At 41.0% G+C, this 27,168-nt stretch overlaps 1 protein-coding gene and 1 long non-coding RNA gene across 4 annotated transcripts in view; one reads left to right on the top strand and one right to left on the bottom strand.

Annotated features, from left to right (window-relative positions):
* BARX2 (BARX homeobox 2) overlaps nucleotides 1-9,148 on the bottom strand; it is a 41,606-nt gene extending 32,458 nt beyond the window's left edge. Inside the window, exon 1 of the mRNA XM_039334517.1 lies at nucleotides 8,519-9,148. Coding sequence (XP_039190451.1) covers nucleotides 8,519-8,708 — 190 coding nt within the window. The 5' untranslated portion in view covers nucleotides 8,709-9,148. The remainder of the gene's footprint in view (nucleotides 1-8,518) is intronic.
* LOC120304209 overlaps nucleotides 1,665-27,168 on the top strand; it is a 37,368-nt gene continuing 11,864 nt past the window's right edge. For all 3 annotated transcript variants that reach the window (XR_005555666.1, XR_005555665.1, XR_005555664.1), the window contains exon 1: nucleotides 1,665-7,618. This is a non-coding gene — a long non-coding RNA (uncharacterized LOC120304209). The remainder of the gene's footprint in view (nucleotides 7,619-27,168) is intronic.

Genomic DNA, 27,168 nt, shown 5'->3' with positions numbered 1-27,168 from the left:
CCTGCCCTTGTAACTTGGGACAGTTGTTAAACAAATGTCATAATTTGAGGACCAGCTGCACCACACTAATTGATAATATGCCATTTCCTTCTTCTATTTCCTTCCACCTTTTCCAACATTATACAACTATTTGCATAGCCCTAATGAAACAATACACTGACCTTCCTTATTATGAGACTCCATTTGACAAAGTGACCCTGATCGTTGCAAACGCAATAGGAAATAATGCCCAATTGTTATATATGAGATTCCAGTCACTCAGGGGTTATCTTCTCCCTGTACATGAACAAGCATTGCACTTGAGTTGCCCAATGCACTAAGTTCATTCAACCTCATCCAGATCCAAGATTACATGGCAATTTGTCACCGATAGGAGAGATAGCATTAAAGTGTTGATCCTACGTGCAACTTTTCTTCGGGCCTAAAATAATCTTGGAACCAACCTGCCAAAAAGTGGGTGTGTCGAGGAAGAAATTTAATTTTAAATGGTTTAAGTGACATATAATTAAAATGGCAATAAATAAAATGCAGGAAGTAAAACTACTTCCCATGCACATTAAATTATTAAATGTTATTAAAATTCTCCATTGTGTGGCAATTTGGGGTGCGGCCTTGGGGCTCCCTCCAGTGCTTTCAGGGTCAACAGGGAGCTCTGACAAGCTTCTGGTTTTGTACTTCTGATATAGATTGTGTTACAGTTTTGGGGTAATTAGTTCTTTATTTATACCAGGGGTTTTCAAACTTGGCCCTTTTACGGCTTGTGGACTTCAACTCCCAGAATTCCTCAGCCAGCCAAGTCATACAAGGGCCAAGTTTGAAGACCCCTGATTTATATCATGGGTATTTCATGTGTAAACTACATCTTCCAACATCCCTTGCTCTAGGCAATTGCAAGCCAGGGCTGCTATGAGATGAGGAACAGTGTGGTTGATTTTTGGGTTATGCAGAACAAAAGGGTACTCTAAGCTTTGCTGCTAACATATGCATGCTAGAGGGTTTTTTTTAATTGTAACAGTTGCACATTCTAGTCACGCCACAATGCAGCATTTATGTGTGCAACAAGAGGACCACCAGACAGAATGGCGAATTCACTATAAGGTGTTGAAAAAGTGTACTAAGTTTATGAGGGGTCCACAAACTAGTCTGCTAACCTCATGGATAGTGGGAATTGCTGACCTGTTATTATTGCTCTACCTACCCGGGTCAGTTTGTACAGAGAGAACATTGTCTCATTTAGAGAAATGTCTTGAGCCTATTCCTGACCCCATTAATTTATCTAAGCCCCACGTCATCTGGTTTAAAATATTATATATATATATATATATATATATATATATATATATATATATATATATATTCAGATTTCTTTTTGCTGACAAGAGTTAGAGATTTAAGTGGGAGACTAGTATAGCTATTTCGGACTCATTTGTCCTCATCAGCTAGCCACACACTTTATAGGATTCGAACCAGGGCAGTCTACATGCTAGGCAGTGTACTAACCACTGTAGACTGCCCTGGTTTGAATCCCATAAAGGGTGTGGCTAGCTGATGAGGACAAATGAGTCCGAAATAGCTATACTAGTCTCCCACTTAAATCTTTAACTCTCGTCAGCAAAAAGAAATCTGAATTTGTAATGTATCATCAGCAAAAAGAAATCTGAATTTGTAATGTGACTTGAGCGACTGCAAGGCAAAAGAGATTATAAAAAAGTAGAACTGCAGTCTGTATTTGTTCTCTGAGTGTTTGATTATTTGATTGTTATATATATATATAACAATATATATATATTGTTAACTCCATCTTTACAGTTCCAAAATGTCTTGTGTTTTCAATGAAGTGCCATTCCTTTGTTGAAAGATTGTGGCAAAATCCATGACGAAAAGGCTGTTTCACAAAATCAGCATCAAATGAATATCAAAAGGAAACCAAAATTAAAAAAGTACGATGTTAAATCAGTTGGCTTTTAACAAGGTAAACAACAATTCAGGTCAATATGGTTCCAAAGGTAATATTCAGAGATTGAAACCTAATCTGGAGATGAATTTGGTTAGTACAAGCTTTAAGTTCTTTAGAAGGATGTTCTAATTAAGCTATCAATGCAAATCAGGAAACCTCGCTATTGATATTTGGATCTCATAAATTCATCCCTACAGAAAGATTCCACTGTTTTGAATGAACTTGCCTCAACAGCTCTAACCTTGCTATACTGTTCTAGTTAAAACAACAACAATGCAACAACAACCCTCCCCGCTAAAAAAATAAAAACTATATAAATAAAAAAGAACTTCTGGGTTGGATTAAGGATTATCTATCATGCGGCTCAAGGAAACGCATGCAGTTCTTACATAATAAACCATTTTTTAAGTTGGTTGTCACAACACCTGGATTCTAAAGATCCATTTCCTACAACAGTGAATTGTTGATAGGCACAATTGTGCAGTTCTTGCATTCCGAGACAATTGCAAAGTGGTTTGTGATTATTATTTTTTAAAAAAATAACCGTTTACAATAACTTAACTCAAGTCTTCTATAGATTGATTTCAAGGAAAAAAAGAAGTTTGCGGTAACCTATCTCTTACATATATTTTGAGAACAACTCTCAATGGCCACTTCTTAGCTAATAACCTGTGCATTTCTCCTTCAGCCAAAAGCAGTCAAATTGTTCATTTTCATGATTAACCAACTTTCTTTGATCTGAACATTGGAACTCTTCAATGGCCGAGTTAGAACTGTTTTTGTCACTGATAAATTCAAAATCAGAAGAGACCAACCAATTTACTTCCAGAATTTGTTCCCAATGTGCTTTATGGACACTTAAATCTATAACCATAATGCATTTCTGTCTGTTTTTGTAATGAGTTATTGAATTAAATAAAACATAACTTACCCTATTTTTGACCTTTTCAGGAATTCCCGACCCCTCCTCCTTTGACTCCTACAGTCTGCATTTGTTTTGCCTGATTTAGTCCTCTTTAAGCTAGAAGCATGAGTAGGACAGTATTTATTACAGTCAATTTAACTGTGAGCTTGATGGTATTCTTTTATCAACAGTGAGCGTTGAAGAGAAAGCATGAGAACGGGAAGAATCAATTGTGTGGGTAAAATTGTCTGACTTGGTCATCTGGTATTCAGATATCAGTTGAGTTGGAAAGGGATATTGCTGGGTTGTTCTATATCTTAAAGGTCTGCTAATTGTGTTGGAAAGTCATATTTTGCTTACCAACCATGTGCTCTAAGATGAAACAAAGATTGTTGGTGAGTTTCAGCCAACACAAATACTAAGAGATTTGACTGCCAACATGAGAAAAGTCTGTCCTTTAGAACAGCTGTGAAGATGAAGCAATTCATCATGAAGATTATTATTCCAAGCATTTTAGAAACTGCCTTGGGTATAATATCTGGGTAAATTTTACATGGTTTCAATTAAGAGCGGTCATGCTTAAAGAAAGTAATATGGCACTGTCTTCCTTTGCCTCGCTCCTGTCACGGATGAAAGGTTTTAAAATAAGTAGGTTCAACTGGAAGCAGGGAAACCATTATAAATTGTTTGTCTTAAAGAGCATATTGTTATTAATGTCATGTATTATTATTAATAGTTGCCCTCATGCTGAATTTCTCAATGCACCCTGCTTCTCATTGAGGCATTGAAAGACTGAAACAAGACATGTTTAAATCGCAGTTTGGCTGTAGTTACAAAAGGTTGTATATATTTTACTCATGTTTATAGATCAGTTTCATGTCCTTAATCAGTAGCTGGTTTTCCTTCCATGAGTAGTTGTGCATTTGAAGTTTGAACTATTAAATTCAGGTCAAGGAAAGAAAGCCACTTTGTGTCTGTGTTCCTATTTTAATTTAAAAAAAAAAACTCTTAAGGCAGAAATACTTATGTTCCTACCATGAGTCAATCGATTATCATAATCCAGAGTAACTTTCTGGAAGAAATAATTGAGATCACAGGAATTCCACTGTTGAGGAATTCTGATTTAGCGCTGTGTGAGTAAATATTGTATATGAGTTTTTGCAACTGAATGATGCATGAGTAACTACTGAATCACCACATTTGGTTATGAGCCATTTGAAAAATTAAAAGAGAACAGCCTCCAGCCATTTGTTAATATTTTTTTCCAAGGCAAGTTAATAATAATCAAGGTAAGTCTTTGAAATAGGAAAATATCTTTTTAAAATTAATTCCACATTCCCATGTCATTCTGCTGTATGAGTAAAGTAGCACCAAATTACAATAGCTATCTTTATTATTATTATTATTATTCACAGGATTTATAGGTTCCTCCAACTGACTCTGAGCAGACTATTATTTCCTTCTGAACAATATCTGAATGTACCAATCTTTCATACAATATAGATTGAGAGGTCTTTCCATAGTGCAAATCTACTCAAAAATAAACCATTCTGTGTTCAGCAGTCATTCCCAATAAAACATACGAAGAATTACAACTATCAAAGAGCTTCGGATTCTCTAGATCTTGTTTGTTTTAATTAATTGCATGCAAGGTAGTTTAAGACTTATGTATGCAATTTAACTTGTAACTTCTGACAGATTACTGATCTATTTTAATGGGACTTTTATTTTATATCTGACTGTCTTTCACTTCATGGGACTCTCTCAAAGATCAGGATATGATAATGCAAATGAATAGCAATTGCCTTTGAGTTCTTAACAAGCGATTCTTGGTTATAAATTCTTGGTTTGAATAAAAAATGAGGGGGAAATTGATATAAAATATGAATGACAATATAACATTGTAATAAGGCAATTGTAAAGTGGAATTACTTTGTCAATGCCTGTAAGCACTTCCTTAACATTTCAATTAATTACACATTGTGTTCCTACATGGCATGTTTGGCCAGACTGAGTTATAGGGCATCCAATTATTTTTTTAGAGAATGGAACTAGTGATTCCCAAAAGACAGGAATCAGGCAGAGGGCAGTTGGAAATCTTTTAGCCAAATTTTACACTAATTGTCTCAAACATAAGTGACCCTGAATTTGGTGAAACTTACATCTTTTTAATACATGAGATTGAAATCTAGGAGTATTTTACAAACAACACTTCCTTATCAGATGGGAGTAGATAGATTTAAATTAAAGCCCAAAAGAGATACGCCTTCTAAAAGAATCCTTATCCAATAACTTTCTGCTTTCATTTTAAACACTATTTGTCATGAAAATGTTTTGCCACTCATTCTATGATCAATGTGGTTTATTGAGATCTGCTTTAATGATAACACACTTAATCTACAGTACACCCAGGGTGCTTTATGAAGGAACCACACCCAATTTCTAATTCTTGGCTTTTTTTTTTTTTTTTGCTTTTTTTTTTAGAGGAATTTAATGATTTTGCTTTTTAGCACAAGTAGCAGCATCAAAGTAAGATGCCCAAGAATGAAATCTGAAAATGTCATAACTTTCTTTTAAATGTTATGTTTAAAAGCAACATACATGCCATTACATTTCAGTGCAATCTTTTATTTTAGAGGCAGGAGAACACCTGTTTTATTAAAATGGGATTAAAAAAAATACTAATTTTAATGATCGAAGTTTCACTGCCAGTTCTGCCCTTGATTTTACAGAGTAGAACAGGTGAGTGTAAGACTTTAGATATTTAAAGTAAACAGGGCTTATTTCAAAATGTTACAGTCACTGTGCCAACGTGCTGCACTTGATTGGCTAAATAAATTACATAACTTTTCCCCATTCTAAAATATTTATTACACAACAACTCTGTTTGCTACTTAGTAAAATTTATACAATTATTAAGGGGATTCTGTATGAAAATCTTTTGAGTATGCCACAATCAAAGTTAAATCATTTCTAAACACAAGTTTAGTAGGCTAACAATTGACAAATTTCTCCTTTGATTGAATTGGGACTAGTATGATTTTCAGCTCAATTAAAATCGATACACTTTTTTTGAATAGATTCTCATTTCTGGCCACATTGTCCCAAAGGGAAGGGAAAATGGATTAAAATATTTTCTGATTCACTGATTACATGCTCACTGATTTTCAGGGACAGAATATTTCCCAATGAAATATACTAGGAAAGTGTGGAGAAGTTGGCCTGAGTGGCTTCATGTTAAAAGAAATATATTTGCCCAGAAGATTTAAGCAAACTGGGTCTTGCAGTTTAGTAGTTGTATAAAGTATTAGTGGGTTTACTTCACATTTAAATCATAGGCATGTCAACTGATCAATCTTTACACCCAGTGCTTGCAAGACCTGTGAACATCGTAACTAATCAGTTTCTATTTCAGTTAATCTTATTTCCTAACAAGGAAATTGCAATCATTTTGGAATTGGATTACATCCTAGAAGACAATGGGACACTTTATTTATTATACAGAAATCCCACGGGTCTTTCAAAGCAACAAAGTGTTTCTTTATTTTAACCTGACATTAACTCTGCAAACTAAATTAAGCTGGGCAAAAGGTTGAATTCACACATTATGTTAAGACATAGGATGGTTTCCTTGATCTAGGCTTGGAGGAACGTGTGAACCCATTCCTTGTGATTTATAAATCTCAGTTTATGTCTAAAGCCCAACAATTTGGGGTTGATTTAGTAAAGTGGCTTAGTGGCATACCTAAACTCCGGTTTTATTGATTGGTCATTCTAATAAGCTTCAAAGCTAGAAAAAAGCATTTCGGTGTGGCTCAACCTGAACAAAATCCAGCCACAAAGCAATATTAATATGAGGGCAAGTAATGGAATTGGCGCATCAACTTTTGAAGAAAGATAAGCGACTCTTTGCAAACAGCTACAGGAGAACCATGCTAGAGGTCCTACTTCTGAATTACACATAGAGAGATCTAGTTTTTGCTTAGGATTGGAAAAGGGAAGATTTAATGAAAGAAGATCACTCTGCAAGGACTAGTCTAAGCCAAAGCGCTAACTTATTTCTGCCTCTTCCCCATCCAATCCAAAGCTGTCTCATCATTTTCGCCAAGATCCGTAACTGTTAAAAAAAAAAAAATACTGGGAAAGCTGACTATTTTATGGGAAGGAAATGAAAACAAAACAAGAAGCTTCTTCAGTTCTGAAGTGAAGAAGCTTCTTGGATCAGAAGCGAAACGTCTCCAAGCAAAAACAAAGCTGCTCCAGTTGCCTTTTATAAAAACATCTTTGAGACAACCAGGATCTGGATGACTGAGAATCTCCATATAAACAAAACAATTCTTCCTATTTTAGCCCCAAGCTCACAACACCTACGAATTACAACCAGTCGTATTTGCTGTTCTGTGTATAATCACAGAGCAGGGTGACTTAATCTTGGACTCTTGGATAGCCCCCGCTTGTCATTGGAACTCAACTTTGGAAGACAAGTGCTTGTAGTAAGCAACTGCAATGTATTGTAAGCAACTCCATCTGAAGATCTGAGCTCCTAAGAGCACTTGGATTTATCCAATTCACCTCCCTTCTCTAACCCCCCCCCCCACAACCTGAGTAGTATTTCTGGGTCCTTTTTGGATCTAGAGGACAGTTGCTTGCCTGTCAAAAAGGAAAAACAGATGAAGAGACGATACCCATCTACTGTGTCGGTATAAGCACCGACAATTGCCACTTTGTGCCTTTGAAGTCATAGGAGATATAACAGGGTAAGTGACAATTGGGAAACATTTGCTTGCCAGGCATTTGAGAAACAGCATTATGGGGAATTATTTCCTTGATTGATCTGCCCTAGTTAGAGGTTGATTTCTAAAGTTCCTTCTTACACTTGGATCTTAGTTTCGGGACTGGGATGGGGGTGGAGAGCAACTGAAACTTTCTCTGAAGCCAATAATCTCCCCAGTTGCTGATCCCAAATCCTTGGCACAATCTTAAATCCCACTTTGAGAATGATTACCCTTAATGTGGTGTGTGTGTGTATGAAACTCTCTTTTGCCCCAGGTAAAATTCAAAGCAGGATGCCTGCAACCGACTGAATATGAGTTTCAGGTAAGTCGGTGTCCCCCACACCTGCTTTGGTTCTCAGTGGTTTACAGCTGGACAAGTAATATCACAAATGCTGTGTATGCCACTTTCCCATAAAAGCCCCCATTGCTTTGAAGACCACAAACGTTGACGTCCAATAGCAACAGTTGACCTGAAAACGTATTTCTAAGGGAAGAGATTTGCAGCTTCTTTGGCAAACATTTTGCAGAAGGAAGGAAGGAAGGAAAAAAAAGAAAGGAGAAAGGAAAGGAAGGAGAAACGAGAAAAATTGAAGGAAGGAAGGAAAAGGAAGGAGAAAGGAATTGAAGGAAGGAAAAGAAAAAAGGGAAAGAGAAAGGAGAAAGGAACCGAAGGAAGAAAGGAAGGAGAAAGGAAGAAAGGAGAATGGAAGGAAGGGGAAGAGAGGTCTACATCCATCGTTAAGCTTCCTTTGCCTGGACCCCGAGGCAGGATCCAAGCCCCGCAGTCGGGCTGTCTCCCCCAAAGCTTTGTCCTTCTCGAGAGGGGAAAGCGAGGCTTCCCTTCCCTTCCCTTCCCCTCCCCTCCCCTCCCGGGCCTCTTACCGGTGCAGGAGTGCAAAGCTTTGGGTCTCACGACCAGCGAGGGGCAGACGGAGTAGAGCGAGAGCTTCTCGAAGTAATCGCAGGTCTCCTTGGAGAGGATCTCGTCGATCATGAAGGTCTTGTAGCGCCGCCTGGCTGCTTTCAGCTGCTGCCCGGGCGAAGGCAGCCGGAGCCCACCTTGGCAGTGCATGGCGGGGGGAAAGCTCGGGGGGGCACCGCGGAGCCCCGGGAGGTGAGCGAAGGAGAAGGAAACCGCAGGGGAAGTCGGCGCTGGGCGGGCGGGCGGGCAGCCCCCGGGATCCAGGGACTCTGCCTGCCTGCCTGCCTGCCTGCTTCCCTCGTAGAGTTCTCTGCCTGCCTTCCTTGACTGCCTTCCTTGACTAACTGCCTGCCTTCCTTCCTTCCTGCCTGCCTGCCTGCCTTCTTTGCCTGCCCGCCGCACTCTCCTCCTGCCTTCCCCACCTCCAGCCTCTATATAAGCCGCGGAGAGCGCCGCGCACCCGGCCCTGCTCAGAACACCCCAGCTGTCAATCAAGCGCGCCTATCTTCCGCAGCGACCCCATTGTTCGACCGCGGGCTGTGCGGGAGAGCGTGTCGTCGCTCTATTTTAAGAAGCCGAGGTGTGGATTGGCTTCGCTTCCCTCCTCCAGCTGGAAGAAGGCCCAGGGGTTGGGGTTAGGCTTGGCTGCGCTGGTGTGTGTGTGTGTGTGTGTGTGTGTGTGTGTGTGTGTGTGTGTGTGTGTGTGTGTAAGAGAGGATTCACTTCCCCGCCTCTTCTTCCATCCTCCCTCCCGCTTTTGCAGCAGAAGTTGGAAGAAACAGAAACGGACCTTTAAGACTGCTTTGGAGACTTAAAGGTGTCCCTCTGGAAGTCCTGGTGGACTTCGGCGCTTGGTTCCAAAAAAGGAGCAGAATCCGAATTAAGCTAAGCCACAAATAGCTGCAGGCGACAGCGCTGATAACAGCCCGCTCTGCCTTCTGGTGGTACACCCCCTGCTTCCCCAAGAGAAAAGCAGAGGGACCCTAACCCTCAGGTGAAGCTCAACGCGGGGTCCTGCCCTAACCGAGGTAAATCCAGGGCGCCCTGGATTCAGGGCATTTGGGGTGGGCCGGTTAATATTTGCTTCCCAACAAACGCGCGCAGGTCAGCATTATAAACTAAAAGACGGGAGATTTGTAGGAATAGCTGGGAAAGGCGTTCCGACGGGGGCCTTCAGGCCGAGTCCGCTAAAAGAAGATAACCTTGGCCGGAGCATGAAATGGTCTCTGAATATATGAAAGTTGTGTTTGTAATGGAAACATCCCATTCTTTGTTCTTAAGGATATCCTACCGGATAAGTACAGTACTATGTAGCATTGTACAAACACAGACACACAGACACAGAGAGTGTGTGAGAGACAGAGAGAGACAGAGGCTGTGATTCTAAAAGACTCCTATAAGCCACAATAGGCTGTCGGGGTAATAGGCTTCGGTGGGAAATAATCTCAAGGGAGGCCAACAAGGCTGAGGATGCGCCCAGACGCAACCCCACATCTGTCTGCTAAGTCTTACTGAGCTTGGAGGGGCCGACCCTGTCGATTTGCACGCCTAAATGAAACGAGAAAGTTTTCCCCACCCACTGACTGATCCAACGATCCAACTCTTCGCCGATTCAGGATACTAAACGTGGACCCCCATCGGCCACGATCAAGTTCAGAAAATTTGCCACACCAGCCCGAATTTTATTCGGCTTCATAGGAAACTGGAGAGCCCTAAAGAATACACTCATTTTCTTTCTTTCTTTCTTTCTTTCTTTCTTTCTTTCTTTCTTTCTTTCTTTCTTTCTTTCTTTCTTTCTTTCTTTCTTTCTTTCTTTCTTTCTTTCTTTCTCTATCTATCTCTCATCTCTCTCTCTCTCTTTCTCTCTCTCTCTCTCTCTCTCTCCATGTATCCATCTCTGTCTGTCTGTCTCTGATCTGTCTGTCTGTCTGTCTATCATCTGCTGGTTTTATTGGTTTTAGTATACATTTTCAGCTCTCTTCTCCTGGATTTCCCATATCCAGGCGGGAGCTGCGAGGTGCAAAACCGGCCTGAAAAGGGAACCATCCACGCTTCCGCACAGACAGCTTCCCTCCTTTGGGAGAAAGGGCCCCTGTAAGCCGATTCAGCCAATATCAAACTGTCTTCTCCCCTTCTGGAGCTGCAGGCAGGTGAAGCCAAATCGTGACAGGCTTCAGCGTTCGTTCCTTTCCTCGGCTCTCGGCCGGCTGCCCGGAACGGGCTTTTTGACCGTGCGCCTCCGGGAGCGCGCCTCTCTCCCTGCTTCAGGGGCTTCGGATCCGGGACTTTTGCAAATGTCCCCAAATCAGGGAGGGGGGGGACGTTGTTTAGGGGCGCAGCTCCTTCACGTAGCACCCCAGGACCAGGAACCATCTTCCCCCTCCCCTATATGTGACCTGCAAGGTAACAGGCCGGTAATAGCGGACCTGGGAAGAAAAGCTAATCCCGCTTCAAGTGAGTCCCGGGCTTCTTTCCGCGGTCAGACTTGGATGAAAAGGCTGGTGAGTGCACACACGGGGTCCCCCCTCAACTGCGGTGGAGGACCATTCTAGCCCACGAAACCTTTTCAAGAGCACCCTGGAGTTTTTAGGGACGGGGCGATGCCAACCTTTCCTCCTCCTCTATCTCTCCTCCACCTGCTCCGGGTGGAAGCTCGCGAAGTTCCCCGCATCCCGCACCCCACCACCTTCCTGACCACGCGTGGGAAGAACCCCCCCCCCGCGGAGAAAAGCCTACATCCCAGATCTCTCGCGCTCCGGGTCTCTCTCCTCGCCTTGCACTAGCGAGCTGCAGTTATTTTCCCCAACCGTTTGGGCCCAGAAGACGAGAGCTTTTTCAGCCGTTTTCATCTTGAATTGTGGGGTGTTTTTTTTTCCCCTCCCACCCCCCCTTCTTCGGCACTCATTCAGAAACTCGCTCTCGCTTCTTTGATCCTGAACTCCGCTCTCCTGCTTAGCAGCCCCCGGGCTCGGCCGCTCTTCCTTCCTGTTGCATTTTTCTCTCGAAAACTTTTTAAAACACCTCGCCGTCAGAAAACCGGCCTTCTGCTCCCCCAGGACGAAAAGCCAAGCAAACGAAAAAAACAAACAAACCACGTTGTTTTAAATGTCCCTCCCCCCGCGCCCCCAGAGTGGACAGAGGGCTGGGTGAATAGTATTTTATTCCGTGTGGATAAAAATAAAAGTAAGCTTTTCTAGCTTACAACGTTTCCATATCTACCGGTATATATCTCTACCTGCATATATCTATAATTCATTTTATTTCCCTCCCCCCCCCGTGATAAAGCAACCGACCTCCCCTTCCTCCTTCAGTAACCCACATTTAGGGAGCAACTACGTATCATTCGCGGGGGAGTCACTACAATAGACCTGACTTTGCACTTGGGCGAAGGGCAAGAAAAGCGTGCCCCTCCCCCCTCGTTTTCTTAGTTTCCTGCTGAACCGGAGGGATATCTGCCTGTTCGTTTCTTATATTACTGCTTATATAATTCTGTTCCTCCCAGGATTTGTTTAGTTAGTTTGAAATCCTGGCGTGAAGGAATTGAGTTTTTAAACTGTCCTACAATTAACTCAGAAGGCGAGAGATACAAAATGGAAATGATAACTTTGGGATCCAAACAGACAGACGGATAATTTGGGGACATCTGTCCCACCACACGCCTGATATCGCTATCGTGGGAAAGAAAGAAAAAAGTCTGGTTCATTGATATGATGCAGGACTGGAAGAGAAACAGCTAGAAAAAATAATAATAACGAAATATCGCGATTTGCCAATTCAAGTTGAGTCATTGTTGAGGAAGAAATCAATGGTTGATTGATCAACGGAGCAATACCCAAAGGGCTGCCTGGATACATGGAAATTTTGAATTTATTAGACCTGAAGATTATGACATTGCAAAAAAAAAAAAAAAAACCCATCTCACTTGGAACTGCCTATATATTAGACGCTTCCTTAACAGCGCTTAGGTCCTTGGTTAGGACTTGAACTTTTAAGTTTTACTAGTCCCAGATTGTGAACCAAACTGTAGATTAAATCAGCAACAGCAACAGCAGCAGCAGCAGCAGCAGCAACAACAACAACAACAACAACAACAACAATAACAATAATAATAAAGCATAGCCATTTAAGGCAGTTAGGAATAACGGTCTGAAGTCAATTCAAAAAAATCGGGAAGAAGCGCCAGAGGGGGACAGCCATCGGATGGACCCTGTTTCTCCCAAGGGTTTTGTGCATTTGTGTGTGTGCTCGCCCCCGCCCCTGCGTGATGTATTTGTGTCCGCTTTGTGCGGGTGTGCAATTCAGCAAAGGCGGTGCAGATGACCCAACAAGCCAAGAAAAGCCACAGCACTCACGTAGGGGAAAAAGGAACTGCAAAATTCTTCGCGAATAACTCCCATTGATCTCGATGGGATTTATTCCTGGGAAAGCTTGAAGCGCGCGCGTTCCTTGCTTCAGAAGCAGCCGCTGGGGATTCCCCCTGCCCCCCCCTTTAAAGATTCGCTTTAAAAGAACACCTGCCCTAAAACTTGCAGCCAACGGTAACAAAGCGGGATTCATAATGTGCGTGTAAACATTCCAGTTCCTCTTCTAACCGCAGATTCATGGAAACCAGTGCCATCAAACCAAGGGTAGGGTGCCATCCTAAAGCCACAGAAGATGCTTGAGAGAAAGAGATAAGATCCTATGTAGGTTAAGGAACGAACGCCGGGCTATAATGCGTTTTTCCTCCTTTCCGTCCCTATTTTTATGATTTGTCTCAAGTCAACCACCACGAATTTCCCCAATGAAAGGGAGCACCAGAAAAAAAATATATTATTTTGCGCCTTGTTCCCCTCTCCCCGACTCAAACAAAACGAATAGGCAGGACTCGCTTCCCGGAGGGTAGCGAATCCTGGCTGGCAGGATTGTTTTTTTTTTTTTTTTTTTTTTGCTTCTTTTCATTTTGAAATAAAATGAGAATGAACTTAAAAGCCCACACGGAGATTCAGCCAACGGGAGTCTCCCATAAACTGGGGGAAAAAAAAAACCCGAACCGGGAAATTAGAATTTCTGCAAGAATATAATAATACTTCGACGAACAGAAAGAACGCTATTAAAAAAGCGCTGCTGTTTTCTCAAGTGACAGCTGGGGTCTAGGGACTGAAGTTTCGCGAAACTAAGCTAGAATGACTTGAAAAACGAGGCTTGGGGAAGTTTGTGTAAGGAGATTGTGTGTGTGTGTGTTTTCTTCTTCTTCTTTTTCTTGGAATTGTGCGTGAAAGTCTTTCGCCCTACGGGCAACTGATCAAAGATCCGGAGGACGAAGGCTCAGCGCCAAGGCCTTCTTCTCCTTTTTATCGGGGTCTTTCCCCAAAACTTCATTCTCCCGAAATGTAGGGCGTGTTAAAATCCCAACTCCTTCTAAGCACACTTTCTCCGACTTGGAGAAAGAAAGAAAAAAAAAAAGGCTGATCTTGTGCTTGATTGGAAGGCACATTCAGCCGACATAATCGGTTTTAACTGTCGATTAAAAAAATAATTTTAATGTAATTTTTAAATCAGAGATAGAAGAGGAACAAGGCAGACGCCTTTCCACTTGGCCCCAGTTTGATGGAGGTTATTTCACCTCATTATTTTTCCTTCTCTGCGTACGGTACATGCTCCTAACTTATTCTTCTGTGAATACAATAAAGCTGTTGAGCACGGAGAAAACTAGAGGGGCGGGGCGGGGCGGGGGGGGGGAGGGAAACAACATTATCAGGCAGAAGGATAATGAAATTGAAAGAATTTCTGCATAAATCTCCCCTTCCTTTTCAAGGATTTTAAATAAAGCTGTTTCTTTTTTTTTCTATTTCAAATCCTCTCCTATGAAAAAAATTCATTGGAGAATTCCACTTTCAGCCGTTTATCAATGACATTTTCTTTCTGGGTGATCAAAACAACGGGAATAAAGTCACAAACCTTGTTGATCACTGTTCTTTTGATGTGCTTTGGTGTTTGCGTGCTGTGTATGTATATGTATCCCAGCAACTGTTCAGATTGTTATTATTTTTTTTTTTTAAATGTATGGAGTATCCCCCAATCAAAAGCGAACCAATTCTAGTGCAATTTTACTGGCACAAGCAAACAAAAATATTTTGCTACTGGGAGACACTTGTGAATTCAGCCAGAGGGTAGAAAAGATATTCAAATTCATGTGTCCATTTTTAAATTTAATTTTTAGTTTCAGGAAAATTAAGTGCGAACCTTCTACACTTTATAAAGTACACTTGGTAACAAGCAATCATTATGAAACTGTTACGGATCTGAACTCCTTTATTCTGTTCATAAATTCTACTTATCATTTTTTTTTATATTACCCAAAGTTATTTTGGAGGATCTAACGCATCTTTCTTTCTGATAATGTACACATTGTTGGAATCATAAGCATCCTGCCTGGCACATTTTAACTCTCGCAGATACATCATAGTGTAAGCTGCAACTGCATTGATTCTGTATTGATAAAAGATAGTAATAATTATAATATTACTATAAAGATCAGCAGTAATATTTTAAGATATATTATAATATATTTGTTTCACATTTTGGCCATTTCTTTTAAACCACGTTGTACACCTGTCGTATAAAAGTAAACTTATTTCTCCCTTGTGGTTTCTTCTCCCTCCCTCCCTCTCTTTCTCTCCCTCTCCTTATCTCTGAAAATGAGGAGTTGTGCCAGTTTGGCAAATCGAAATTCACACTCTCCCGTGTTGTGTTTGTCAGGAGCTGCATTTAAAAATGGTCTGAAAACCTTGGCTGGTTTTTCACAGAGTAGCTATCCTCCTTTGATTGATTGTTATACACACATTAGATCAGTTCTGTCATCTGCAGTGGTTGCCAGGTGGTTTCCAGACCTCAGTTGCTGGCATTAAGCTATAAAGTCGGGGTGGGCAAACTTTTTCCAGCCAAGAATCCTATCCAATCCTCCAGTTGCTTGCTAGGGCGTCCTACACCACAACACAATGGACAGGACTTGGGCCCAAAAGATAGAAATCTGTTTGATTTCAGTTACATTCAGATGGGATGCAAATTGTGTAGGCAGCGCAGCTATCCTCCGTTCAAATATTTAACTCATTGCTTGGTGTTATATTCAAATGTATAATTTGGTAACAACTTTTGACAACTTGTAGGGATCACATTCAAGCCTGTTGTCTGGGGCGGGAGAAAATGATAAGCCTCACAGCTGCATGTTTGCCTGAGACAGTCTGGGGCCATTGTAGCTGTTCCTGGCTTTGTGTGTATGTGTGTGTGTATGTTTGGGTTTGTGTGTGTAGCTTTTCCTACTGTTGATTAGGCATGCATTTGGATTATGTTTTTATATCTAGAATGGAGAAGGTACTTGATTTGGCCAATAATGATAGAAGAGAATATTTGTAGCTCAGGGCTGAAATAAGGGATCCTTGGTGCTCTCTGATCTGGGTGGTTTTTCTTGCAGATGTTTCATTACCCAACTAGGTAACATCATCAGTGCTAGAGCGGAGTGGGGTTGGAGGAGGAGGAGGAGGAGGAGGAAGAAGAAGAAGAAGAAGAAGAAGAAGAAGAAGAAGAAGAAGAAGAAGAAGAAGAAGAAGAAGAAGAAGAAGAAGAAGAAGAAGAAGAAGAAGAAGAAGAAGAAGAAGAAGAAGAAGAAGAAGAAGAAAAACTATGGGGTCTTTGGTGCTTTCTGAGCTGGGTGGTTTTCTTGCAGAGGTTTCATTACCCAACTAGGTAGCATCATCATTATCTATTTCACTTGGTAATGAAACCTCTGCAGGAAAACCACCGAACTCAGAGACCACCAAGGACCCCACAGTTCAACCCGAGCTCAACCCCCATTCCTACTTCTTGATCACATGACCTAAAATGGAACCTATGTGATCTACGTTGCAATTGCAGAGTGCAAATAAGCACACATAGATACAACACAAAGAGAAAACAGGCAAACATGCATCATGTTATTTTTTTTTACACAGAAGTAAATACAGACACCTCCTAAGGCCACTCCTGGTTAAAGGGCCTGAACAATTTTCAGAAGCCATGCTCCATTGGCTTTCTTTCTTTCTTTCTTTCTTTCTTTCTTTCTTTCTTTCTTTCTTTCTTTCTTTCTTTCTTTCTTTCTTTTTCTTTCTTTCTTTCCTTTTTTCTTTCTTTCTTTCTTTCTTTCTTTCTTTCTTTCTTTCTTTCTTTCTTCCTTCCTTCCTTTCTTCTCTTTCTTTCTTTCTTTCTTTCTTTCTTTCTTTCTTTCTTTCTTTCTTTCTTTCTTCTCTTTCTTCTCTTTCTTTTTTTCCACTCTCAATGACTGTGGGCGGCTTACAAACAATAAAAACCCAATATAAAAGAATAAAAAACAATAACCTTCCACCCCCTTACTCTTCTTTGTTAGTTTTCTAAGCCATTTAAAAACAATTGGTTCTAGAGCTATTTATGCTGTATTTATGCTTTTTGTTCATTCTGTGGTTGCTCTTTAACAGCTTTCCTACTGCACGGTATTAAGTGTTAGTGTTTGATTGATTGTGCTATCAAGTCTTTATGCCATCACATAGATCAGTTTTCTCCCCGATTATCTGCGCCTTATATTGTTGTATGTTTAAGCAACGTGATTTAAATGATTTGTACACTACCTAAAATTGCAGTTATTGGGCACTTTAAGAGGCCATCAATCAGTCAGCAGAACTAAAGGCTGTCAAGGATAACAGCTTGTGAATTTAAGTAAAGCTTCCCTTATCCTTTTCCTCCATAATTCAAGCACTGTGAAGTGTGTTTCTTATCATTCCTTGCCCGTCTGGAGTCAGGGATTGGGTGAGCCTCCCATCCATCCATTAAATGTGATGTTCTGAACTTTTCAGAAATTCAACAAGAGAAAAAGACCGATTGGGAGGAGAGACAAATGTTAATCTTTCAATCTGGTGCTTCATTCATTTGGTCTGAAGTCCATTCCCACATGCCAGAAAGGGAGAGATAAATGGGTGAACAAAATACACAGCTGCACCCATGACTGCAAACATGTTTAGTGTTCTATGAAAAAAAAAAATCCAAGGAAATATTTCATTAAAGAGTCGGATTCTTTAAAAGAGAAAGAGAGAGAAAATTTAATGTCAGGGTTCTTGTCATAGGGAGCACACGCTAGCTGTCAGTCAAAGGCAGTCTCCCTGGTCAGGAAGAATCAGGGGTTTTGTTTCTAACCCAGAATGAAGTGGCTTCAATAGCAAACATCTGCTGTATGGGCTCAACCCCTCCCCTTACAGCTGTCAGGATCACCCAACACCCCCCCCCCAGTGTCGTTAAAAAAAGAATTCACCCCATTCCTGCATTTATTGAGAAAAATAAAAGTGAAGATACTTAGGAAGGAAAAACATAAAAGTGAAGATACTTAGGAAGGAAGGAGGTTAAACAATAACTTTCAGCCAGGTCAAACTCAGCTCCAAATTTGCCACTTTGGTCCAGTGCAGTGGTTCTCAACCTTTCTAATGCCGCGACCCCATAATACAGTTCCCCATGTTGTGGTGACCCCCTAACCACTTATACATCACCGGGTGCCAGGGGCGTGGCCAAAGAAAAGGGGGGAAAAATGGCGGACAGCCTTGTTTGGCGACCCCCGTGAAATGGTCGTTCGACCCCAAATGGGGTCCCGACCCACAGGTTGAGAACCAGTGGTCTAGTGGCAAAGACGCTGGCTTAGAAACCAGGAGACGTGAGTTCCACCTTAGGCATGAAAGCTGACTGGGTGACTTTGGGCCAATCACCAGGAGGCGGTGAGTTCTGATCCTGCCTTAGATATGAATGCTGGCTGGGTGACTTTGGGCTAATCACCAGGAAACTGGGAGTTCTAGTCCTGCCTTAGGCATGAAAGCCAACTGGGTATCCTTGGGCCATTCACTCTCTCTCTCAGCCCAATCTACCTCACAGGGTTGTTGTTGTGGAGAAAAAGAGGAGGAGGAAGGAGTGTTGTGTACATCTGCCAACTTGAGTTACTTATAAAGGTGAGACAAAAATCAAATAAACAAGAATAGTAATAAACTTGTTCCCATCTCAGACAAAGAATACGAAGCCATAAGACCTCAACGTTGTCTCTCATTTTATTACTACGGGATGAGGTCCCACCAAAAGGCTGCTCAGGTGTGGCAGATCCATCTCTGTTTTCCAGAGAGAGGCAGAATCCACGGGCACTAAATTGTCCCCCTGAATTTGCTGCACGAGGAGTGGTGAAACCCATATTCAGGTACCGCTTTAGTCCTGGAAGCTACTGGGTGCCCCTGGGCCAGCCATTTCACCGACATGCCAGATTGAGGAGATAGAATAAATCGGAAGATTTCTTGGCAGAATAAAAATGTAATGAAATGTAGTGAAAAAACCACATCTAAGGATAAACAATCATTTTGGGTTGGCAACTACATTTGACTTCAGCAAGTCTTTCTCCAGAAGACAAACTGGCAAGATGATTTCCAACAGCCTTCTAACAGCCTCAGAATGTTCTTCACCACCCCAAGCTTGTTATTGTGCTTGATGGGCAGATGGACATACTCCTAAACAGGTCCTGGGCTGCAGCCTGCACTATTTTTAATTGGAACCGGTCAATGATATCTTAGTGCACATGTGTTGCGTATAAAAACGGGTGAGATTTAGTCTCAGCATCATGGCCCACCAGACCCATGGAGACAAGATCAGAGACCCTCTTGAATTAAAATATAGATCAGGGGTAGTCAACCTTGGCTCTTTTATGACTCGTGGACTTCAACTCCCAGAATTCCTGAGCCAGCTATGCTGGCTCAGGAATTCTGGGAGTTGAAGTCCACGAGTCATAAAAGAGCCAAGGTTGACTACCTCTGATGTAGATGGTGATAGTCAGCAGGATTTTGCATACTTGGGGTTTTGTTTTTCATTTTTTTCCAAATAGCCCCTTTTAAAAATATCAAAGTCACAGGCCAAGAAATTGTCAAAGACTATACAGTGTTGCCTATCCTTCAGCTGGGCATATTCATAGGATGTGATTAGAAAATATTCATAGAGAAGTTCAAAATGTATCGATAAACTGCACACTAACTATCCAGATTGCTCTCACCTTAAAGCAAAGACAGATGTAACACCTCCAGGGGATGTGAAAGTGCTTCCTTGCAGTGGTTTCTCTCAAAACTAAGCTTCGAAAAACCAGTTGTGCAACTTTCCCTGCTTAGCTAGAACCAGGGAAGATCCTGCTGTAGAAGGCACAAGTTGACAGAAACATAACAATTACCTCCCTTTCTGGAAGGCTTAATTCCTTTGAAAAGATCTATGCTTATTTGTGCTCTTGTTGGTGTGTGTCATACAAGCAAACATATTTCAGCCTCGGCTATGATAAGAAGGCACATGAAGCAACAGCCTTGGGACACAAAGTATATCAGGGGTATCCTGTTGTCAGATGGGCAGCCAATAAATTTGATAAGAAAGGAAGGAAGGAAGGAAGGAAGGAAGGAAGGAAGGAAGGAAGGAAGGAAGGAAGGAAGGAAGGAAGGAAGACCAAGACCAAGTCACCCTAATCTTGATTTACTTATTCCACATTAAAATCTAACGATGAAAGATGGATTTAGGCATGTGTATTACAGAATCAATAATACCCAGAACTTTTTTTTCTCATAGAATGCCCAGAACAGAGTTCTGGCACTTTTTTTGGATGGAACCTTGTAGGGTAGGCAAGGCGGGTTGTATGATGTGTGTGAGTTCCGGCACCTTTTTTTTTTTAAGAAAAAAAAAGCACTGACAATACCTCATACTTTAACATTTGGGGTAAGAGGGCACATAGCAAAAATGTCTGACATTTTATACAAAGCAACTACTCAGAGTGATGTGGTGCTTAAGTTTATTTCTAATAACAAATCCCTTTTATGTACCCTAATTCCTAAATCGCTATGAAAGTATTTGCCTTCGTGTTTGTTTTTCTAGCTATAACTCCTCACCTCCACAGTGAGAAAAAGTCTAATTTGCACTTGCCAAAAGGAAATTGCCTTTCCTGGCACAGAGTCAAAAATATATTGGGTGTCTTTGCAGTACTCAGCAGAGAAGGTGTGTCACTCCGGAAGTGTCTCTCAAAATCTTTGTAGGTCTGCTTGGGTCTCCTTTCTGCTCAGCAATAATCTTTCATTAGCTGGTGTCTTCAAAAAGATTCAGTGGGATACCGAGAGCCAAACTGAACTGGTTGATAAAACCTGGTCATATAATGCTAGTTATCCAGGAAGGCAATTGGGGCAACACTCTGCAAGAAGATGGTGGAAAGAAGATTAAACTTTGTAGAGCACCTAGCCTTAATTCTCCTCCAGGGCTCAGAATTCAGAACCAATCAAGGAGGCATCCTACTTGAGCAGGCAGCTTTCAGCATTTAAACTTGTAGGCAATCTGGGTGCCACACGCATCTTCCAAACCCACATTTGCATCTTCAGAAAACACTCCAGAGGTCCACACCATTCATTATTTTGGGTGGGACCTTTTCCTGACATTTTCTTAAAGTTTGTTGAAAATCCTTTCAAGATGTCTATGTAGATTCTCCATCATCCAGATCATGGTTGTCCCAAAGGTGCTTTTTCAAAAGGCAACTGGACTTTCTGTGTTTTTCCCTGAAGGTGTTTCACTTCATCCAAGAAGCTTCTTCAGTTCTTCCCTTCTTCAGAACTGAAGAAAGCTTCCTGGATGAGAAGCGAAACATCTTCAAGAAAAAAAAAGAATGTCCAGTTGCTTTTTGAAAAAGCACCTTTGGGACAATCCTATCAAGTTCTCAGAGGATTCCCTTTTACACTTCATATCCTTTATTTTGAGCAAATTTTCTAACTTCTCACAGCAATAATTTAAAAAGCCAACATTTTCAATATAGCCCTCTTCCAACGATGACAGTAAATCACTATTATTTCCCTTGTGGCCCCTGGAAAGATCATTCCTAAAACATTAATACAGAGTGCTCCACTGGAGGAACGTTGTTCCACCTCTGCTTTAAGTAGCATTACTGACATCCAGTTCCCTTTAGTTTTCTATAGAATAATGCAGGAAATTTTTGGAGAAGACCTGCAAAGATATTTCATTCACAAAGAAGAGGCCTTTTCAAGAAAATCTCTCCCAGCTGTGCAGAGCGACCATTTTCATGAGTTCATTGGTTTGGTAATTTGAACACACACACACACACACACACACAAGGTTCAGTGGGTGGCAGCTAGGATGGAAGATGCTTTAACACCTATAAGACATCACTTGTTTGCTTCATTTACTAGATTTATATCCCATATTTCCTTCACAAGTTCAGTGCAGCAAAGGTGGCATTTCATCAGTTTTTCTTCACAAGAGAGATAGAGATAGATAGATAGATAGATAGATAGATAGATAGATAGATAGATAGATAGATAGATAGATAGAGTGTGTGTGTGTGTGAGAGAGAGAGAGAGAGAGAGAGAGAGAGGGAGGGAGGGAGGGAGGGAGAGAGAGAGAGAGAGAGAGAGAGAGAGAGAGAGAGAGAGAGATGGGAGATGGGAGATGGAAAGAGAGAATAATTGGATCAAGTCACCCCATCAGCCTCTGTGGTTGAAAAGAGACTTAAATCTGTATTTCACTAGAGCTGATTGAACAACATAAGCATTATTCTCCATTAGCTCTAAGGACAGTATGAAGCGATGGCAGCTGGAAATAAGACAGAGACCACAAACTGGAGTGAAGCAACAATTTATTTCCCGTTTAGATTTTAGTAAAGTTTGACGTTCATTTTGAAACCAGCTCATAGACATTGCTGGCAGGTTGCCCATATTGACCATGATACAACTCCTTTGGCTCCTCAACATGCGACAAGGTCTCTTGCTTTGCGAGTTTTATTTCTCATCACATCAGAAAATGGAAATGAGAGACACATGGCCACATGGAAGCTAATTTGTGCAATCTAATTACACTAATTAATGCTTTGCAATTGTACAACTTCCGATGAGTTACAAATAATCTCTTTATCGTTTTCGAGGCAGGAGTAAATTAAGCTCACTCTCCATGTGAGTGGAGATACGTATTATCAAGCTCTGTTTGTAAATTGCTGATATAACATGGGAAAATTATGAATCTCAGCACACAAAATTAGCAAGATAGAAGAGGAGGTTGGATACAACATGTGAATAAATTTTTGAAAGGATGGCAAAAGAAAAGTTGGTGTCTAACTGGAGGATCCATTATTAATCCAAGGATTTAAACTTCTGGGCTGGTTTTCCCATTATTTTAGCCCTGATCTGTACATGATTCTCCAAGTCAACTGTTCCCACCTGTATCCAAATGTATTCTGAAGTTCTTTCAGGTAATTAAGCCCACAGAGGAACCAAATAGTGGTGGACCTTTATGGTAGATTTCTGTTGACCTTGCCTAGAAACACCTCAATGGAGATGGCCTAGTAAAGCCAAAAAACTCACTGAGATATAAAACATGATGTCCTCCTGCTTTTGAAAAAAAAAGGATTAAGAGTGACATGATAGCACTGTTCCAATATTTGAGAGGCTGCCACAAAGAAGAGGGTGTGTGTGTCAACCTATTCTCCAAAGTACCTGAAGGCAAGACAAGAAACAATGCATGGAAACTAATCAAGAAGAGAAGCAATCTAGAACTTAGGAGAAATTTCCTAACAGTGAGAACAATCAACCACTGGAACGGCTTGGCTTCAGAAGTTGTGGGTACTCCATCACTGGAGGCTGCTAAGAAGGGATTGGACTGTAATGGTATAGGGTTTCCTGCCTGAGCAGGGGTTGGAGACCTCCAAGGTCCCTTCCAGTTCTGTTATTCTGAAAACATATTCTACCTTGACCATTGCAGTCTTCATTTTGACAGATAATTAATGTACTTTCAAAGGGAATCAAGCAACAGAGCATGGATGAAAAGACGGGGAACCTTTAGCTTCTAGATATTGCTTTATCCATCACCTTCCTTAATTTTCTTAGTGCTTTGAGAATTAAGATATTTCCATGCTTAATAACAGGCCAGACTTTTCAATAGGAGGAACGAAAGAGTGTGGGTGCACTCTTCCACTGAGTTTAGTGTGAATATATTAATAAGCAAACGTATGAGAATATGAACTGAGAAAGCATTGTTCTAACAAATGATGTCCATGTGACAGAGGGGTTGCTGTTTTAAGCCAAGATCTCCTCTACTTGCTAATGATCATACAAGCTTTGAAGACGAGTCTGCATGATTCTCTGCTAGTCACAGACACCCACCAAGGACTAGCTTTTCATAAGGAATCTATTTATAGATGATATTCCAAGAAACTGAAATGACTTTGACAGTCTGTTGCCACTATTGGCAGTTACAAGGAGCTCAGAGAGACCTATCAACCATTGGACATCAAACTCCATAATTGGTTTCTAGAAATGCAACCTACTTTGCAAATCAATTTGGACCAGGAGCAGCCTATATTGGTTTTGCTCGGTAGATACAATTCTATAACTATTTATTCAATAGCACTAATGTATTATGGATGTATCTCCTGTTAGAAGCTACATCTAGAGGCAAATGAATTGAGGAAGCTTGCTCTAACCACAGACTCTTCTGCCTTATTTTCATGCATAGGAGTTTGGGGACTTCTGTAGGGATCACTTCAAGCAAAGTAGCACCCTGAAGAGCTCATGACTTCTTAATTGTTTTGGAAAAATAAAAAAGGGACAAGAAAACGATGGGAAAACACCAAAGACACACAGGTAAAATATGTTATCATCCAGATCTCTAGTACAATTTCTCAAATGAAGATGGATAACTGGACAAGAGGAATTTTGAATGGACACCTCATCTCTCTCTTCCTGCATGGCACATAGCTAAAATCTGAAATGCACCCCCATAAGATTTGGTGACAGTCAGCTATGAAGACAAGATGTAGAAGGCTACTGAAGACTTCTAGTTGTGAAGTCCATGAGCTACTGGCACCCTCTACGCTTAATTCCTTTGGTGGAAGAGGACAATTGTTTTCATGAATTGTGTATAACATCTAATGGTTCTAAGTGTCTAAGCTCTCAGAGTAGAGGAACAGAAAGGAAAGGATGGATGGCAAAGGATGAAAGCAAGAACTTAAAGTTACATGGACACCTCACAGGATCCTGGGAAAAGGACAAGTTTTTGGAGGGGCTTTCAGCTGCTGCAGGGAATTGCTACCTTTGTGGTCCTGTGTCATCTAAAGCATTTGTTGGAGACCAAATCTGAAGTCCTGCTCAGCCCTAGTTGGAAACAGAAGTACTACATAGCCACCGTCACCTCATATTCTTGAGAAGTTTCAGACTTCTCAAACTTGAGATAATTCAATGGATCCTTGTCGAATTTCCCTCTGATTAAATCTCTTCTGGACTCCTCTTAGTTGTGCTGCCTGCTAAAAGTTTGACATTGCTTTGCAGTCTGGATTCCTGCTGCTCTCAGCCATTACCTTGGTCTTCAGGTCTTTGTCCACTAGATGGTCTCTCAATGAATGGCTTACTTCTGCTCAGCTCTGCTCCAACAAATAGTAAAGAATCGCCATCTGACCTCTGACTATTTCATTTCTTAAAACGTCAATTTGAAATCTCCCTCCATGCCTTTCCCTGTCTCACTCTCTCCGTGATCTTTCAGAGAAGGAATGTTCATTATCAGAGAGGGAAGGGGAGGGGAGAGAAAAGGAATTAAATTATCCCTGTGAATAATTAGGAAACCAAAAACACATGGAGATGTAAAGACTCTGATCTGAGCTCTGGTGCCAATGGTTAAGCCTGGAAGCTTCTGTTGCATAACTCTGGACTAACCCCTCAGAATTGCTTTCAACAACTGTCTAAGCTCCCCTTTTTTAGGGAACATCCTTAATTTCTCCTCAGTTCAGTCTCAGCCCTTGACTGGTCTCCTCGATAATGTAGAATGGGCAATATATATCTGTATATCTGTCTATCTATATATCTCTATCTCTATCTATCTCTATCTATCTATCTATCTATCTATCTATCTATCTATCTATCTATCTATCTATCTTCTAAGCTGCAAAGATGCAGTGTTAATGAAATGATTTTCAAGCTTTTGCACATCTGTGAAGAAAGAAGCAGATCCATCAGTTCCTCAGTTCATGCGTATTGCAGAAAGTTAGCATTGGATGGGCACAGCTGGAAACATTATGGGGGTCTTTGCTGTAGTGACTTTCAATTTCTCTTGAATATACAACCTAATGTTTACCCAGGTGTAAAACTTCCTAGAAATTCACTTCTCTCAAGTTTGAAAACAATAGTTGTTCTAAAGCAGGGGTCTCCAAACCTGGTCCTTTTTATGACTTGTGGACTTCAGCCAGGTATGCTGGCTGGGGAATTCTGGGAGGTGAAGTCCACAAATCATAAAAGGGCCAAGTTTGAAGACCCCTGTTCTAAAGCATTAAAAACAGCCAATGTTTTTCTATGAATAAATTTTAGAGACAACCTTCAGATGAAGTTTGGATGCTCATCAACTAGAGAATGGATTGGTGCAATTTTTTCTTAGATCACCTAACACACATACATACACACATTGTGATATCCTGAACTGCTGTTAACAGTTGCAGATTCTGAAGGTTTAACGTATGTCTTTACCAAGTCAACCAACTGTAGCAAGCAGCTCTAGAAAACAGGCAGTTATTAGAAGGAAGCAACATTTGCAAGAATCATTCTCCCTAACCCTGCCTATATTTTACTCCCACAGTTTAAGAGTAAAAAAGAATGGGAAGAAGTGCAGATGAACTGCTGGTACCAAGAACAAGCCTTCCCAATAAAAAGGAACACAAGTAGAAAGGTGTAGAGGCTTCTTCTGGTGTTAAATAAGCATCTTTACCTGGAAAAAATGGGTTTCCTGGCTGCCCTTGTGAGCTTTGGTTGCTAGGTAACCACTATCCCTTCTCCCTTGGATGCTGTCATTGGAAGGCCTACCTTCTTGAGGTCAAAACAACCCCACAGTAGATTTAGTTTTCGTGCATAAGCAGACATGTATTCATACACACCAAATGTACATCGCTGAATGTTTTCAGCCTGTGTGTGTAACATATGGTAGCTTCCGATAATATAGGGTATCAGATTGGGAAAAGCTGGGTTTCGCTCATAGCACTAAGCCATGGTTTAGCAACATGGGAAGATTTGTGACTTATTGAAAATTCTTATAAACAGAATATAGCCTCAGTTCGTTTGGTTTTTCTGGATTTATTTTCTTACATGCTTTACACAGTTCTGCTATCAAAGGGAGCTACAAACTCACACAATTTACAGGATACATGTTTTAAATGGTTAAGATTTTAGTTATCCTTTACAAAGATAAAGTGTACTCTACTCTACTCTACTCTGCTCTGCTCTGCTCTGCTCCCATACCCATTCCATTCAATTCCATTGTGATAATGTGCTGAATCAGGAAAAAGACATTTAGAATGATGGATTTTTTTGAATACTTTAAAAAATTACAATCCCCCACTATTATTTAAGTGGTAAAGCTGTATATATCTGAACAAGCATTGACCATACTCTGTTTGATGAGCCAGGAAATCTGCCTGGTCTTTCCTATCCCTTAATACTCCACACAGCCCAAATTAAAATATTTCAAAGGACATCCGGTGCTTTCATTTTCAGCTGACTCCCCTGCCCCAATTTGTTAAAATGGGGAGTGCCAAGTTTTCATT

This window comes from Crotalus tigris, unplaced genomic scaffold (assembly GCF_016545835.1).
Source record: "Crotalus tigris isolate CLP2741 ecotype Arizona unplaced genomic scaffold, ASM1654583v1 scf7180000017631.5181431, whole genome shotgun sequence".
NCBI classification, from domain to species: Eukaryota; Metazoa; Chordata; class Lepidosauria; order Squamata; family Viperidae; genus Crotalus; species Crotalus tigris.
The sequence above is the reverse complement of the archived record's forward strand: the minus strand, read 5'-3'. Positions and strand labels throughout refer to the sequence as shown.